The 12400-nt window shown below is 38.7% G+C and overlaps 1 protein-coding gene across 3 annotated transcripts in view; it reads left to right on the plus strand.

Annotated features, from left to right (window-relative positions):
• Nucleotides 1-12400, plus strand: part of NUDT14 (nudix hydrolase 14) — a 90660-nt gene that overhangs the window by 18586 nt on the left and 59674 nt on the right. For all 3 annotated transcript variants that reach the window (XM_088149761.1, XM_007420295.4, XM_088149762.1), the window contains exon 2: nt 5156-5199. In XM_088149761.1, coding sequence (XP_088005887.1) covers nt 5156-5199 — 44 coding nt within the window. The remainder of the gene's footprint in view (nt 1-5155; nt 5200-12400) is intronic.

Here is a 12400-nt window from a genome sequence, read left to right on the forward strand (position 1 = left end):
TGATCATGGCACATAAAATATAAGAGAAGTAAATAATAGAGGGCATGAATTAATGCATAAAAGAAAAATAAATGTTGTATGTTTATAAAGCCTAGAAGAAGGGGAAAGAGGTAACATGGCTGTGAGTAAAAGCATGCTTCTGTCACTTCGTTATATGGAGATAAGAGTTGGTATGTCAGTAGAAATATCAAAGTTTAATGCAGTAGAAATGTGGTACTTAAAAATGTATGTGATAAAACAGGAAATAGGATCAAGAGTGAATTCCAAAACAAATATAAGGAGAGTGAATGAGTCATGAGGAAAGAGAAGACCAAGGAAGTTGTGATTGGGTAGAGCTAGTGAGATCCTCAAAGAAAAGGATGAGAAATATAAACAACAAAAGGCAGTATATGAAGCACCACATAGATGTGGTAAAAGCAAGGATGGTTAGCAAAGGTACAAAGATACGTAATGAATGGTGTTGATATAACCTAGATTTAACTATATTTCCTTTTCTTTATCTCATATCTTAATTTCCTTGGCTTACAATATCTTACTCCTTTTCTGTGCTTGGCAGAATGTTCCTTATCACAAAAGGGAATGGCATGATAGATGTGTATGTATGTTTGATATTTTCAGTCTATTGTTCTTTTGAGAGAGTAGTCATCTTAGATTCAGGAGTATCTTCCTTTTGGATAAATATAGTATGGGGAGATGAATCTGAAATCTCCTGAATTTAGTTTTCATTATAGGGCATGTGCCTGAAAAAAATGGTGATATTTCTGCAGACAGCATATGTTATAGAAAGGCTTGATACTGGATTTATACACTAAGGCTAGAAAGGGATTGAGTAGGTTGGGATTCATTATGTTGTAGGAACCCAGTTACTATCTTAGTTTAAGATAATTACACAAGCTGCAATCTATAATAAGATGAATTTGGCCATAGTATGCTATGTTATGCTATGCTATAAATGGTTTTGTTAATTCATATTAAATATTTAGTGCCTTGTATGAACCCAGCAATTTTTGTTTTAAGTGTAAAGCCTGAATGGCATAAAGGGGCATTTTCTCTCATATAAACTTCATGTTCTTAATAATCCAATGGCTAGTCCTTCCTTCCTTCCTTACAGTGGGAGCAAGGACTCCTCATTTATGGTGGTTCGCTTGTAGAACATGCTCCATAAGAACCACCACCACCAGTCTAGATACGTTCAGCTTTTAAATGTGGGTGATCTCATACTTATTCAAACAGACCCATGGAGGTAGTTCACTGTTGGAAAGATACTTATTTATGTTGTTGTTTTGGTTAGCTAACAGGCAATTAACATGCAACACAGCTAGCCTGTTTATTTATTCTGCTTGTATCCTGCCTATTCCCACAGAGTATAGGTGGCTAGCAATATAAACATGTAAAGGTACTTCAGAAAACCAAAATACCTATAAATGTAAAAAAAAAAAAATTGCTTTTTCACCAACATATACAAATGCCATGCACTGACAGTCCCCCCCTCAAATCACAGAACACCCTCCTGAGCAAGACCCTTCAAAATATTCCTAAAGACTAGAGGGAAAAGTTGATTGAATTTCTACAGGGAGGGAGTGCCAGAATGTGGGAGTGAGTACTGAGAACACGCACTTCCATGTCCCTGTCAGGAATGCATGGATCTGTTTAGTGACTGAACATTTAAATACAAGCACATAAATGGATTTCTCTGTGAGAACTCTCTCTCTCTCTTTTACTTGACAAATGCCAACATTCAAGCAGTTTCTAACAGGGGGCATTTTTGTGTAGAGATAGCACTACAGGGTTAATAGTATTTGCTTTAACTACTAACTTCTATATAAATGAGATACTAGAAAAACATTCCTCAATGAGAATAGCAACAGGAGTGTATGTCTGCATGGTAAACATTTTGATGGTTACTGATTTGGGGCAGTGCTTGGTGACTAAAAGAAGCTTTGAAAGGCCAAGTTGATTCCCCATTTGCTTATGTCTTCATTATTTTATAAACACATGAGTTTGTTGAATAGAAGATAAATCATTGACATTTTATGTATTACCTGATAAAATCACCATAAGCACGTTAGATTTAATGTGCTGTAAAGTACACAGAGCCATATAACCATTGGTAACTGTTTGCTTGCTATTAATAATTAGCAGCCTTCATACTGGACTGTCAGCAAGAAGTCAGGTATTTGGCACAATAGAAATCTAGCTACATACTCTGAATTGCATTGTACTAGGACAATAGTAGCAAAGACAAAAAGAATATTTTTCATTCCAATACACAACAGAATAAAGTAAAATAAGGAAAGCTATAATTGGACATTACACTGATTAATAGGTTTTTTAAAAAGGAAGTACTTTTATTCTTCACAACTGTGTGCTAATTATAAAACTTCCCTGAAAGATGGGTAGTTATAGGTCACTTTCTAACTTGGAGATCATCTGTACCCCCTTCATGAGGTTGAGATAGCATTGATCATGCTTGTGGATAATCTGTGGCAGGAATGGGATGGGTGTTGTGCATCCATCCTTGTTCTTCTTGACCTGTTGGTGGCTTTCAATATGGTTGATCATGGTATCCTTCTGAACCAGCACAAGAAGTTGGGAGTGGGGGAGGCAGAGTAATACAGTGATTCTCCTTCTTCCAGGGTCAGTTCCAGTTGGTGTTGAGGGGGGGGGGGCGGAGTTCTAGCCCAAGGCTTCCTTTTCTATGGAGTTTCTCAGTGCTCAGTGCTCTCCCTACTCCTGTTTCACATTTACATGAAGCCTCTGGTTGAGGTCATCTGTCAGTAAGGGGTGAAGTATGCTCAATATGCTGCCCAAACCAAGTGATGCTGTTGAGGTCATTTCTTGGTGTCTTCAGGCACTAGGGGTCTGGATGGGGAGGAATAGATTTCAACTCAACACTAGCACAAGTGGGTCTGGAATTTAGGGCCTCCAGATTCTGGTGATTTGTCATATTTAGTTTGGGATGGCACTGTGCCAAGCAGAATTAGTGCACAATTTGGGAGTTCTCCCAGACTCACAGCTCCTTTTTGAGGAACAGGTGACACCCATAGCCAGGAGGGCTTTTGCACAGTTACAACTTGTGTGCAAAAGTACTTACTTCCCTGGATGGTGAGGCACTGCTAACAGTCATTCATGCCTTGGTTACCTTCTGATTAGATTACTGCAACATGCCATAAATAGGACTGCCCTTGAAGAGCATCTGGAAGCTTCAGCTGGTTCAGAATGTGGTAGAGCAGGCAGTCATAAATGCATTTCAGTATGCTCATATTATACCTCTGCTCTGTGGGCTGTACTGGCTACCAGTGTGCTTTTTGGTGCAATTCAAGTTGTGGGTTGTCACATATAAAGCCCTTCATGGCATGGGGCCAGGTTATTTGTGGGACCACCTCTCTCCAATTGTTTCTACCCACCCCACCAGGTCCAACAGAAGAGGCATGCTCTGGGTCCTATCTTTTAGGGAATGTCATCCACTGGAATTCAGGAAGTAGGCCTTTTCTGTTGTAGTGCCTGCCCTCTGGAACACCATTACCTCCACCCACCCACCCGAGATGTGGCTGGCCCCAATTCTGCTAATATCCTTGAAAGCCTTAAAAACATGGCTGTTTCTCCTGGTATGGAAGTCAGGAGCTTAAGGGGGCCTGTGATATATTTCTTTTGGTTTTTTTCCCCTTTAGTTTTGTTTAGATTTTGCTGCTGTTTATTATAGTTCTCTGTATTTTCATTGTTTATCTTTTATAATCTTGTTATAAAATAAAATAAAAATAATAGAAAGGGGGTATGGGATGATTGTTGTGGTTGTGACTATTGCTTATCTCAGCTGTTACTATAAGTATATTATTGTGATTAGTTGTCCTTATTTATTTATTTAACTTGTTACTCACCAGAGTCACTGTTTGCAAGATGGGTGCTCATATAAATGGTTAGAAGAATGTTAGAGGAATGTTGATGATATCCAAATTAGTTTTTCTGTAATATTAACTGCAGGATTGGTGCTCTTGAATGCCTGTCCGCAGTTGGTAATAATTTGGATAAGAGATAATATGTTTAAATCATGAGAAGAGGTGTTTATATGTCACAGTTTCAAGGAAGGGACATAACTTGTTCTGGGTAGGATTACATTCCATTGAAGGAGCAAGTATTTGGTATAGAAGTGCTTCTGGATTTCAATTTCTCTCTGGTACCCAGATTAAGGCAATAGCTAGGAGTGTCTTTTACAATGTCAGTTTAGGGGTTCCATCTTGGAAGAAAATAACCTTAAAATAGTGTGCACATGCTGATAATTTCTAGGCTTAACTACTGTAATGCACTGTATAAAGGGCTGTTTTTCCATCTAGTCCAGAAACTTAAGTTGGTACTGAATTTTGAGACCAGATTTGTCTCTGGAAGAACTATTTCATATCTTTATTTAAGCCTTACACTAGCTGTCTGCTTGTTTCCAGGGATTTGGTTGGAAAGGGTTGGTTTCCACCTTTAAGCTATTCCTTACCAATATATTACTGTCTTGGGGTCCACCTGTGTAATTGTTTTCTTGATTTTAAGGAAAAAACTAACAATTCAAGCCAAACAACAGTGTTAAGATGAACTACCAGAGATCCAGTCTGTCCGCTGCCATGGAAAGAGTTATAAACTATCTTAGCCAATGTGAATTACTTGGTTATTAGAAGGCCAGAGTCAGTTGTATGTCAAAGTGTAAGTCCTGTGCAGATCTTCTTGGAAAGGCTTTAAGCACTCAGCTGTTATAACAGCAAATGCTACTATATATAGGCTTAGCTCAGTGGCAGTAGATAGCTGGCCATGGCTTAACTAGAGGAAGGTTGGGTATAGTATAGGGATGGGAGGCCATCTGGAAATCTCAGGACTGTATTCTAGATTGGGAAATTGAAAAAAATATTCCAGAAGACAATGGCAAACCACTTCTATATTACTGCCAATAAAATTGTATAGATGTGCCCATGAAATTTAGCTTTTTTTACATCAGCTACTGAGTGTATATGTAACTTTTCCATCAGATGTAGGAAATCCAGAGAGGCTTCCAAAATAACTCTGGCATTTATAACTAAAAACATGTGCTGAAAGTAACATTAGCTAGTCGATTCGCATGGGGGCAGATTGAACATTAATATAACATTAATTATTCATTATGGTGTTTTTTTTTCAGAATGGCATTTCAAAACTTTGGGATTTCATGAGGACTCATGACAGGTAAATTTCAAAGAATGCAACATGTTATTTCTTGTATATATTTTTTAATAGTTCATTCTTTCAATCTCTGTTTCACATAATAATATTTAACATTTTGAGAGTTCATATATATTTACATAAAATTGTTTTGGCAACTCTATAAAGTAAGTCTATATTACTTTATGTATGAGAGAGGATTATGCAAAAGTAGGAGCAGATTATGGATCTGCTCCTACTTATAGGTAGAATCTCTGAGATTACGATTTGGTGGGCATGCTTTTGAACCCTGGCAAGTATATTGTGGGATGCTGCAAGGCTCTGTTTTATCCCCTGTGTTATTTACATCTGTATAAAATCATTGGGGAAGGTCCTCAGGGACTTTAGAGTTAAGTGTCGCCAGTGTGTAGATACATTCAGCAGTACTTTTCCATATCATTTAAATCAAAATAGGCATGTCTTAGATCAGTGTCTGAATACTGTACAGTGATATGGTGGACAAGGGCCATAAACTGAGACTGAATCCTGAGAAGCAGAGCTCATATGTGGAGTTACCTATTCTAAATGAGATTGTACTTCCTCAGTGACCTCCATGAGTAGTCCCTACAGTATTACCAGCTTCAGCTGGATTACTATGCTTTTTCTGGATGGGGACAACCTAACTAGAGTGGTTCATGTACTGGTAAATATACAGAAGTGTAATACTGCCTGTGAGGGACTACCTTTGTGTTTGCTCCTGAAGCTGCAGCTGGTGCAAAATTATTATTATGTTTATTTTAAATATATGCTAACTAATATAACAACAGGGAGTTAGTCATGTCCATGCTTTAGACCAGATGGAGTGATTAAATAATGCCCTCTGTTGAGACCCCAGAAGCTCACCTTCTCTGTAGCAGCACCTGCCCTCTGGAATGAGATTCCCCCTGAGATCCAGGTGCCTCCCACCCTACTGGTGTTTCAGAGGGTCTTGAAAACCTGGCTTTTCTCCCAGGCCTTTCGCTAGGATGGAAGTAGCCCCTAAAACATGCTGCTGATGTTTTAAATTGCAAATGCAAAGACAAGTACTGTGCATTTAAATGCATGTTTTGCTCATTTGTAGAGGTTGGGGCAATAGAAAGTTTAGTCTATTGCCCCAACCTCTACAAATGAACATAATATGCATTTAAATACACAGTACTTATTTTTTAGTCTACAGGCTCTGTCGTTTTATTTATTTATTTATTTGTAGTATGCTGTTTTAATTGCTATGTTTATGTTATACCTATACTTTGCCTAGTTATGCACATATAATAAATGCATTTACTGCTGCTACAACAGTATGTTGCTATTATTTAGTTTTTGTAATATTAATCTTGTTACTGATACAAGAGTTAAGAAGCAGGATTCTTGTTTTTGCAAAAACATAAGTAGGCATACAAATCTAGCAAAGAACCTTTTTTTTCAGCTTGTTCCTATAAGGCAGTCAGATTGCAAAACAACTTGTTGCTTGAATGTGATAGGGTGGTAGTCCATACAGACTGCTACCTGGCGAATAATCTACAAAAATAAATGGGGATATTTTAAAAAAGAAAAAGTCAAAAACAGTTTAAAATCCCAATTGGAAACAACAGAAGCATTGTTTTTTTAAACATTCACTTGGCCATGGGGTTGGGAAAAAAAGTAAGCAAGAGATTTGTCTCAAGCTCCCAATGTTTTCTATGCCTGATGTATTCAAAACATTTCCCATTTTCTCCTGTCAGAACACAGAATCCTTGAGCCATTCAAATTTTATTCTGTTGGGACACAGCCACTTTAGAATGTTCTGGCAGAATGTTTGGAGCAGAACTGTTTTATTCTGAGCTAAAAACAGAGTAATACTCCTTAGTGTATACACAGCAAAAGCTAGATTCAAACTTCAGTAGTAGTTTAGCCTTTGGCACTTAATTCATTTGCTTAATTCTTCTCTCCAGCCATTCAGAAAAATACAAGTGACAAATCTGAGTAACAGCCTAGTTACTCCTACTAGACCAGCTTGTCAAAGACATTATGTCAAGATAAATGTAATTGGCTCTTAATTATGCTACTCTCATTGCCTCCAAGGGAAGAGAATTCTAAAGCAAGGAAAGCCACTTCAAAAACATCACTTAAAGAAGAGAAGGACATTCTCTAGAGGTTATCTCTGGAGGATTATACAAATCAGTGAGTTGCTGAAAATGCAGAACCTCACTATGCCTTGCTATTTTGGAATATAACTGTTCTGTATATTGTTTCTTCAGTAAATAGCATTCTTTCTGTACTGCTACAATGTTTTATGGGCTAGTTTGTGTATTAGTTTTGGTACAGTCCTAATTTTAAAAAGACCTTTCCATAGAACATTTTTTAAGACAGTTGGGAACATGATTGCATAAGATGCACATGTCATGCCAGTCATCTCTGGTCACATAACATTTGTTGCCTTTACATGTACAGCAGCTGTCATCCTGTAACTTTTTTAGTGACTACAGAGCACAGTGTTCAATTAACCATTTTATTCCGTGCTGCAGAATTCCTATTATTCTAGGAATAGGAAATGCTCCTTTATCTCCAGTGCCTACCCCAAATATGTCATCAGCAATTGTTCCTGCTAGATTATAATTTTATTTCAGGGCAAAACCTGCTAGAATATTTCCTGCCTTGTAAGCCTCCTATATTATTTCTTTTATCATATTGGAATTTTTCTCTCCCTGAGATGTTCAGCTATTTGGGCTCATCCATCTTAGCCTTAAAATACAAGGCTAAGAAATTAGACTTAAGCCCAGAGTCGCCCAATTATAGATAAGCGAACTCCTAATACCATGTGAGCTCAGCTCTCCCCAGTCTCATTCCAGGAATCTCTCCCCTCTGTCTTGCTAGCATTCAGTTAATGTTTCATTATATGATAACGGCTGTATGGTTAGAAAGCTTGCTTATCCATGCAGGCCATCTCTTGAAAGCAAGCATTGCCCTTCTCTCTGCCACTGTGGTATTGTGATATCCAGTCAATTTCTCTGCTTGCTACAGCAGAACATTCATTTTGTGAGAGACTCTCCCAAATTCATGATTAAAGATTCGGTATATCCTTTGTTCCCAGAAAACCACCTATGTTCAGCATGGTATGGTACCACATACATGAGGTTGGGGAAGAAGCCTCTTTCAATGCTTCAGTATGTGGTGTAAGATAACCTTCATTAAAGTAAATGCTCCATTAAAAGAAGGCATGGCTAGGTATTGAAGCAGCTTGGTAGGGAAAGGAAGGATTGTTCTGGCATATAGGACAGCTGTCCTATGTTCTGAACAACCATGACTCAGATCTCTTAGCAAGTGAAAGCTACAGGCTGTTGGCAACTCTGGTTCATTCAGAAGATACTAATGATGGATTGGGTCCTCAGGTATGTCAGCTGTGGCCAGTAATGTATTAGATTTTAGTGCTTGTAGCATTTGCACTATATGTTTGCTGTGTGCATTATTTACTCCTTCCATATTATTTACTCTACCATCACTCTGTCAACATTACAAATAGTTTGTTGAAAAGGAATTATTTAGTGCCTGTTTCTGTTTTTGTGGTCTCAGTTGTGACGTAGTGTGTGTTAATCTCTGGGTACATGTTAAAAGAAAGCTTCCTTTTTTAGTAATGATACATTAAGATTACCAAGTTATTTTGAATGAACCCATAACATTCTAAATTTGAATAACCACTAAGATAACAAACATTGACATTATACTTATTGTGAACTGCAGATCCATATAGATTGCACAAGCTGCTAAACACATTTTAGAATAAGGCACATGGTACCTTATTCTAATGTAGACTTATTTTGCATAAATACGATTGTCTTTAATGTAGACTTATTTTGCATAAATACGATTGTCTTAAAGAGCACTAAAGGCGTCTATTACAGTTTTGGGAGGTTTTCTGTTCAAGGCACAAATGAAGATTGCCTTGTTCTATCTTGTTAGCCGTAGGTGAGGTGCCATACGTGCTGGTCATCCTGTTTCCTTTCCCTTTGCCTTTCCCAGCATTGTAGACTTCTCAAGAGAGCTACGTCTTCTCATGTGTCCAAAGCATTTGATTTACTCTTCTGGAAAACTAAATATGTCCCCGTAATGAAAAACATGATTAGAAACATGATCATTTGTACCTCAAATGAGAACTCTGGATTGATTGATTGATTCAGTGATCTTTTTTTTTTTTGGCTCTCCGTGGTATTCTCAAGGCTCTTCTTTAACACCAAAGGCCAAAGTGTCAATACTCTTTCAGAGTTCAACTTTCATTTCCATAGAATATCATGGGGGAAAAACATTGCCTGTATGATTTTAATGTTTGTAGGAATAGATATGTCAAGCATATTAATATCTTTTCCAAAGCCTTCATTGCTGCTCTACCAAGTACTAGTCCACAATGTATTTCTTGACTGCTGTTTCCTTTACTGTGGACAATCAATCCTGAAAGGCAGAAGCTATCCACCACTTCATTATCTTCATTGTCAATTCCAGGGCTGATTGCTGTACCTATTATCTGTCATTTGGTCTTCTTTATATTTAATTTCATTCCCATTTTTTATTGTGCTCCTTGAGGACAGCCCTTCGAGGTAGAAAGGTCAGGAAATAGACAATGCAGGGGCTACAGGTATCATACTTGATTGCGGTAGGGTATAAAAACAGAATCTTGAAAGGCTGCCAGAGTTTCCTTCTGCTCCATCATACAAAAGAGAATCAAGGCAGCTTATTTGAGCTTCTGCCCAATGCCTTTTCCTTTCCTAGGACTGAGTTTTATTTTCCTTTGCTTGTTCCTGCATACCTCATTCCTCTACAAGCTTGCATTTTCAGATATCAGAGTAGTGTCATCAGTTTAATATAAGTTATTAATGTTTCTTTCTCCAGTTTTAAAACCACGCTCATCTTTCAATGCAGCCTTTCTGTAGAGAGCCAGGGAGATGGCCTTGAGACAAATACTATGAATCCAAACATCCAACAAAATACTGTGAATCCAACAAAAAGGACCGAAACATTCCTTAAGTCCTGGGAAGGGAGATAGTATTAAGAAGAGACTCAGGCTGACTCCTTACTGGAGTATAAGAGGGAGGGAAAACACAATCAGACTTGCAAAATTCTGTTACTATAGCCTATCTCAATAAAGTGTAGTACTAGTCTTCCTGTGGTGTCTGTTTCCCAATCTGGTATACCTTGTAGGGCTGACACTCCTCAATATATATTCAGCATATAGGTGAAATAAATAAGGAAATAATATAAAACCTTGTCTTGTTCCTTTGCCAACCTAGAATCAGTCTATTTTGCCATGTTCTATCTGGACTACAGTTTTCTGTCCTGTATTTAGATTTCACATGAGGATGATGAGATGTTCTGGGATTTCCATTCTACTAAGGACATTCCACAGGACATGGTTGACACAATCAAAGGACTTTCCATAATCAATGAAGCACATACTGACTTCTTTTGGGTGTTCTTTGGTTTTCCCAATTATCCAGTACGCATCAGCAATAATGCTTCTTGTTTCTCAGCCTTTTTTTAAAAAAAAAATATTGAAAATCTGGCATTTCCCTTCCCAGATTAGGGCTCCAATCTGTGTTGGATTATCCTAAGCATTATTTTGCTAGCATATGAAATTGAAGATATTGAGTGGTACTTTGCACAGACTCTATTAAGTCTCTTTTTCTTTTGTGCTGATAGCAGACTGACCTCTTCCAATCTGTTGGCCACTGTGTAATTCTTCAGGTTTGCTGAAATAGTTTGATTACAACCTTTACTGATATTTCTTCTGTAGCTTGCCATATTTCTGTAAATATCTATTAATTCCTGTAATTACTGACTTGGTAATGACTCTAACTTCATTTTCTAGTACCAGTTCTTGTAAATAGGAACTATCTTCTGAGGTATCCTGGATGTTGATATCTCTACTGTACAGAATTTCAGTATGCTGTTTCCATCTCTGTTTGATCTTGAATCAGTTCCTATCTGTCCCTTGGAATTAGAAAGCTATTTGAGATTGGAACCTCCTTCTGAGTTCCGAGATCTTGGGAAAGACTTTCTCTGTTTTTCCATGTCTGTTTACATCTTACAATTCCTGATGTTCTCCTTGAAAATGGTGGCTGTATGCTTAAGGTCATATTGTAGAAACTGATTGGTTTTCTTCTTTTTGATGAGTCAATTTTAGTCTCAAATCCATCAATATCGACTTAACATTTTTAAGGATTTTCAAACATTAATGTGGCATTATTTACTTCTCCGCCCTTATTGTGTCTGCAGAGTGCTGCCCAGCGGCCCTGTTTCAGAACGCTTGGTAAGGAGGTTCTGGTGATCATTTGCAGGGCCGCATGGAGGAATTTTCGAAGCATCTGCAGGACAAAATCACTTGGATTCGTTCCAAGTTAGACTCTGAATGTGGGGCAGGGTCTGGGGGGATACCAGGGGATCGTTCTTACCCAATTATCTGGGAACAGTTTGATCCTGTTGTTCTGGAGGAAGTGGTCAGGATCCTCTGAACTGTGAAGGCCACCACTTGCCATCTGGACCTGTGCCCCTCCTGGCTGGTGAAAGCAGCTCAGGAGGTGACATGTGAATGGATCCAGGGGATAGTTAATACATCCTTGTGGGAGGGAGCATTTCCATCTGCCTTTAAAGAGCCGTTGGTGCACCCCCTCCTCAAGAAACCCTCCCTGGATCCTACAGTACTGGACAATTTCTGTCCAGTCTCCCACCTCCCCTTTTTGGGGAAAGTGGTTGAGAAAGTGGTGGCATCACAGCTCCAAAGGATTCTGAAGGAAACAGATTATCTGGACCCCTTCCAGTCAGGTTTCAGGCCCGGTTATGGAACGGAAACAGCATTGGTCACACTTATGGATGAACTCTGGTGGGAGTGTGACCATCCTTGCTGTCCTTGATCTCTTAGCAGCTTTTGATACCATCAACCACGGTATCCTGTTGCGACGACTCAGAATTGGGGGTGGGCAGCATGGTCTTGTGCTGGTTCACGTCCTTTCCTCAGGGCCGCTCCCAATCAGTGGTAATAGGGAGCGAGAGGTCCCATCCTCGGCCCCTCCTTTGTGGGGTGCTGCAGGGTTTGGTTCTCTCTCTGCTCCTTTTCAACATCTACATGAAACCGCTGGGTGAGATCATCTGCCATCATGGGATGAGGTATCATCAGTATGCGGATGATACTCAATTATACATCTCCATCCCAGGTGAGGTAAGTGATGCCATGACCGCCCTC

Source organism: Python bivittatus, unplaced genomic scaffold (genome assembly GCF_059951505.1).
Source record: "Python bivittatus isolate LINGU-HERP-01145 unplaced genomic scaffold, Pbiv_v1 ctg000580_np1212, whole genome shotgun sequence".
In the NCBI taxonomy this organism is placed as follows: domain Eukaryota; kingdom Metazoa; phylum Chordata; class Lepidosauria; order Squamata; family Pythonidae; genus Python; species Python bivittatus.